This window comes from Microtus oregoni, unplaced genomic scaffold (genome assembly GCF_018167655.1).
Source record: "Microtus oregoni isolate MIOR12 unplaced genomic scaffold, Mior012 000042F_ref0000377, whole genome shotgun sequence".
In the NCBI taxonomy this organism is placed as follows: Eukaryota; Metazoa; Chordata; class Mammalia; order Rodentia; family Cricetidae; genus Microtus; species Microtus oregoni.
This window is the reverse complement of record NW_024543209.1, coordinates 21,972,917-21,978,325: the sequence shown is the minus strand read 5'-3', so window position 1 is coordinate 21,978,325 and position 5,409 is coordinate 21,972,917. Positions and strand designations below refer to the sequence as shown.

The window sequence follows — 5,409 nt, the reverse complement described above, 5'->3', positions numbered from 1 at the left end:
AGAAACTGCCTAGACCCATTTGATAGGCCAACCCTTAGGTAGGCGGAGTAAACAGAACGGAATGCTGGGAGAAAGAAGCTGAGTCAGGGAGTCGCCATGATTCTCCCACTCCAGACAGACGCAGGTTAAGATCATTCCTGGTAAGCCAGCTCTTGGGCTACACAGATTAATAGAAATGGGTTAGATCAATATGTAAGAGCTAGCCAATAAGAAACTGAAACTAATGGGTCAGGCAGTGTTTAAAAGAATACAGTTTCCGTGTAATTATTTCGGGTAAAGCTAGCCGGGTGGCGGGACACAGCCCGCCGCTCCGTAACACAACAAGTTCCAGGGGATATAACATCCTCACGCAGACATCCATGCAGGCAAAACACCAATACACATAAAAAAAATTAAAAAATTTAAAATTAAAAATTTTAAAAAGATCATTTTTAAAAGCAAAAGAACTATTCCTTACATTTAACCCACATCAGGCTATAACTAATTTCCAGGGATAACCATCAAAAAAATCAAGCCAGTCCACATCCTGGATGTATTTCCGGCTGAGATTCAGTCAATATGGGCACAATGACCTTAACTGCACTTGACTCCACACTGACTTACAAGCTGGGGTCATTTTTGGCTGTAACTCCACACTACAGATCCTACAGCCAATGACAAAGTGACAAGGTACTTTTAGAACCTGGCCTATCCCAGGGAACACAAGGATCACAGTGCAGAGCTTTGGAGTCAGTTGAGGGAGCAGGCTCCACTTTCCTCCACAGGATAAGAGCCCTAAACACCCAACTTTGGAAATCTGAAATATACCTAAAAAGTAGAAAATGCTCATTGCTTCGCTGTCTTATTTTTGAAGCATCTCCACTAATACTTGGTTCTTTATCTTGTTTTTTTTTTTATTAGACAATATGGCCTGGCCATCCTAGAACTCACCAGTAAACTAGCTTGACCTTGAACTCACAGAGATCTACCTACCTCTGTCTCCTGCATTAAAGGCATACACAAAGCCTAGCTAACAATGTCTCATTACTGTGCTCTAGTCACACAGAACCAGGTGAGTGTCTTCCGTTAACTTTCACCCTGTTCTTACCAGTGCTCCTGTACAAGAGGCTTAATGTGGAAACAGTGGGTTTAAACAGTGGCCCAGATGAAGATGCAACTCTCCCTTTAAACTACGTGACTCTTTATAAGACAAAGACCTTTCTGCCACTCCTTACCACTGTCACAAGTAGATAATAGTTCCCGAACTGGTTGTCAAGTAAACATTACAGGTAAAGTGCAGAACATATTCTTTACGATTTTTATAATCTCCTCACAGCAACTCAAAGAGTTTGCCAAACACACTGAAACCCTAAGGAGAGAAAGATAAAAGTTCGATCTTCGGTCCTAAGAACACCAAGGAAACAAATAAAATAGGAGGAAGGCCACCCCAGACAGAAATCAGTGCTCCAGCCCCACAGAAGCAGGGAAGCCAGCCTGACATCCTATCCGACTTGCTCTCGAAGAAATGCCATCTGAGCTTGTAGAGAAGGGAGCAGGGCCAGGGTGTCAGGCTGTTGGAAGAGAAGTCTCAGAAGGTGCTGAGGAGGGTGGTTGATGTGACAGAGCCACAGTGTGGACAGGGCTGAGGAGGGGGAATAGAGATAGGAACAGGGGCTGTAAAAGCAGGTGGAAAGGACCCATGAAGAACTGGCTCAGCCGGGCGATGGTGGTGCACGCCTTTAATCCCAGCACTCAGGAGGCAGAGGCAGGCGGATCTCTGTGAGTTCGAGACCAGCCTGGTCTACAGAGCTAGTTCCAGGACAGGCTCCAAAGCCACAGAGAAACCCTGTCTCGAAAAAACCAAAAAAAAAAAAAAAAAAAAAAAAAAGAACTGCCTCATACACCAGCTGTCTTTCTTCCCTACATCTAGTAGTATCTTTCTTACCATGTGTATAATTTTTATACATAACCACAAACCAAAATGAGTACTGAAACATTTTAAAAGATGGGGTTTATGATAACTTCAAGATGAGAAACTTATCGTACAAAGAAAAGGAACACACATTATTTTATTTATGTATGTATGTATAACATTGAAGCTAGGTTTGTTGCCACACACCTATAATCTCAGCTATTTGGGAGGCTGAGACAGGATTTCAAGTTCAGGGCCTACCTGACCACAGAGTTAGTTCAAGGCTTACCAGTAACTTACAGAATGAACTCATGGCTAGCCTGAACACTTGAGTGAAGCCCTATCTCAAAATGAGTCATGAGTAGACAAGGATTATGTCTGTACCAGAGTAACTGAGTTTGGCTTCAAAAAGAAGTTGAAACTCACTCAACGATTCCCACCTGAAAAACTAAACACATACAATTTTTTTGTTTTGTTTTGTTTTTTAAAACAGGGTTTCTCTGAAGCTTTGGATTATTTTTTTTTTTTCAAACAAAAACTTCAAATTGGCTCAGCGGTTAAGAGCACTGGCGGTTCTTCCAGAGGACCTGGGTTCACTTTCCAGCACCCACATGGCAGCTTACAACTGCCGGTAACTCTACCTCCAGGGGATCTGACACCCCCGCAAAATACCAATGCACAGAAAGTGAAAATAAACAAAAACTTCAAATTGGGCCACTAAGCCAATTCCTGTTAATTCTGCCGCCTACCACAGATCACATGGGCTTGTCATGGCTACGCTAGTGGAAGGCAAATCCATACTTTTCAAGCCAGAAATTGTTAGGAGCCCACTGAGAAAGAGGCAGGCAACCAGAAGTCCAACAAAAGAAAACAGGTACTTCCAGGAGTAATCAACCTGGAGAGTAAGTTCTCAACTGGGCACTTACAGGATTTGATCAGGGTAGGTAAAAGAGGCCTACAAAAAAGTCTTTTTACCAGACTCTTGGTCTGCGGAATAGAGAGAAAATATCTTCCTGGGCTGTGGGTTACACTCTGCGGGAGACAGACCAGCAGAGAGCAGGGCTGGTAGGTACAAGTGACTTCCTTTTCCACCAGGAGTCCCTTGCTGGCTATGGTTCTTCTTTGCTCTCTGCAGGTAGAGGGGCTCCAAAGATCTTGGCAAGGAGCCCTTTGTTGGATCGGGCCTGGTCCTGGGCGTTTGCCAGTCGAGCTCGTTCCCGCCCTCCTGGCCGTGCTGTCTTCTGGGCCCTCAGCTCCTGCTCAGTGGGACGTTGAGCAAATGTCCAGGAGCTATTCGGGCGAGTAGCATCCCCATCCGCTGCAAGGAAGCGTTTTCCCCGTTCGACACTTTGAAGATAGAAGTCAGTCTCTCGCTTTGCTTGGGCGACCTCTGCTCTTAGGCGCTGTCTCCGTACCTGGCGCTCAAAGGCAAGGTGTTCGCTGAGATGAGACCAAGTAAAACGATGCAAATACTGTGGCCAGGAAAACAAGAAAAGGTCAGGACAAGGAAGACCAACCAGAACTGGAGAAGAAACTGGGAGCTGTTTAGAGCTAGTAAGGGGGACAGTGCGTCTGGGCTAGGGCTGGGGGGACTAATGAGTGGCAGAGAAACCTAGAATCTCACCTTGAGGTTCCACAGGTCGTAACGGAAGGGGCTGCGCCTGCGGGCACCCATGGGCGTGTTATGTAGACTGGCTGCCACTCGCTTGGCTATGCGCTTGTCACGGAATTCCACCCAGCCTTCTGTATAGTCCTTGCTGTACTTAGCTGCCTTCTTCCCTCCTGCAGCCGCAGCTGCCTTCTTTTTGCGTCTCACAAAGCGGTCTGTGGGCCAAACATAGCGAACATCCTGGTCAAGCATCCACCCAGACACACCTCCGCTTGGTTGGAAGTTCAAGCCTGCTAGCTCGGGTGTTAGTTCACAGCTGCTGATGGGAAAGGTGCAGACTGTCCTTTCTTTCACTCATTTCTCTCTTCAAATGCAACTCCCTGAACACCAAGAGCAACACCAGTTCCCACCTCCGTCTCCAAACTGTGCACGTCAAGAGGTGGAAGAGGCTGAAGGAGGCTAATCATAATACACTATTGCAGGGATTACGTGAATATCAGGGGTATCTTTCAGGCCTTATTACTGCACTCTCTTCGCCCACCCTCTCCATTTTCCTTCCCCCGCCCCAGCCTTCTAAGAGACGTGAATGGTACAGATTTCACAGCTAAGTAGGAAAAGTCTCTCCCACGCCTCATGCGTGTATAGCCTGCAATAAATTGTGCCCACCTGCCTGCATCGCCACCCTCTCCCTTCGACGCAGGGCTTACCTTCTGCCTGGAAGAAAACGCGTCCCACCTCACCGTAGGCGCTGAGCAGGTTGCGAACGTGCAAGGGCCGGAATCGCGGCGGGACGTGTCCCAGGTAAACAATACCCGGCACTACCCTCTTTTTCTTCTTGCTGCTGCCGTCGCAGTCCGCTTCCTCGGGCTCCTCCTGCTCCTCCGCCGCATCTGCATTCCCCTCTGCCTCATCCTGCGATCCTCCCTCCATCGGCGCCTTTCGCTCTTCCACCAACGCCGCGGCTTTCATGATGGCGGATACGGGGCGCACGACAACTGTAAATGTGTCGCTACCCGATGACGCACATCCTGCGAGCGGATCTGCGGCCAGGGAGGGGAATAAAAGTGGCCTATGACGTAAATTTCGTGTGCTGGTCTGCAGCGTGGGGCTGGGACAACCCCATGAATACCAATCAAAAGATGGCGTGGTCGGTTGCGAGGCAGCGGAGCCGACAAGGTAAACACGAACGGACGTTCAGAGCCGGATTCCAGGTCTGTGGCGGGGCGGAGCAGGGCGAAGCAAAGGGCGGGGTCTAGGGCGGGGCGAGAGGCAGGGGACGGGGCGGGGGCGGGGCAGGGGCGGGGCAGGGGACCCCACAGACTTCTCTCTTGAGTAAGAGGCGGAGCCACGGGCAGTGAGTCCCTGCAGAATGCCACCCCGGCCTGAGGCAATCTCTCGAGGACTATTTTTAATTTTTATTTTTTAATGTGCACGAATGTTTTTGCGTGCATGCACCAAATACGTGTCCTGGTGCGTCTCACGGTTTTTTTTTTTTTTTTTTTTTGCAGAATTTGTTGGGAGAGTTTTGTGTTGCAGAGACCAAAACAGTATTTTGTTTTAGGACGGTGGTGCAAATAAGGTTGAGGGGGATAACTCATCTTTTAAAAAGCTTTATGAAGTTCAACTTGTAAATTTCAGTCAGAGCTTTGAAGTTTTCATTATTTGAAATTTCAACAGAGGTTTTTTTTGTTTTTTTGTTTTGTTTTGTTTTGTTTTGTTTTTTTGGTTTTTCGAGACAGGGTTTCTCTGTGGCTTTGGAGCCTGTCCTGGAACTAGCTCTGTAGACCAGGCTGGTCAACAGACTTTTAAACATTTTAAAATTAAAGTTTTTGAAGCCGCATATAAACTTGCACATAGAATTTTGGAATCGCAATTGGGTTTGTCCTTTTAAATTTTAAACGCGCCTCTG

At 47.4% G+C, this 5,409-nt stretch overlaps 1 protein-coding gene across 1 annotated transcript; it reads right to left on the bottom strand.

Annotated features, from left to right (window-relative positions):
• Window positions 1–2,470: 2,470 nt before the first annotated feature.
• Abt1 (activator of basal transcription 1) lies at window positions 2,471–4,521 on the bottom strand. The gene is made up of 3 exons (XM_041632772.1): window positions 4,208–4,521; window positions 3,516–3,715; window positions 2,471–3,363 (listed from the first exon to the last, which is right to left on the bottom strand). Exons 1-3 carry the CDS (start codon window positions 4,467–4,469, stop codon window positions 3,001–3,003), a joined length of 825 nt encoding a protein of 274 aa, XP_041488706.1. The 5' UTR covers window positions 4,470–4,521; the 3' UTR covers window positions 2,471–3,000.
• Between the last annotated feature and the right edge of the window lie 888 nt (window positions 4,522–5,409).

Excerpts from the sequence above, each read along its gene's own strand:
- Abt1 (XM_041632772.1), bottom strand. The coding sequence starts at position 4,469 with ATGAAAGCCGCGGCGTTGGTGGAAGAGCGAAAGGCGCCGATGGAGGGA. Across the intron at positions 3,716-4,207 it reads CGTTTTCTTCCAGGCAGAAG|ACCGCTTTGTGAGACGCAAA; the intron begins GTAAGCCCTGCG and ends TTTGGCCCACAG. Across the intron at positions 3,364-3,515 it reads ACGACCTGTGGAACCTCAAG|TATTTGCATCGTTTTACTTG; the intron begins GTGAGATTCTAG and ends TCCTGGCCACAG.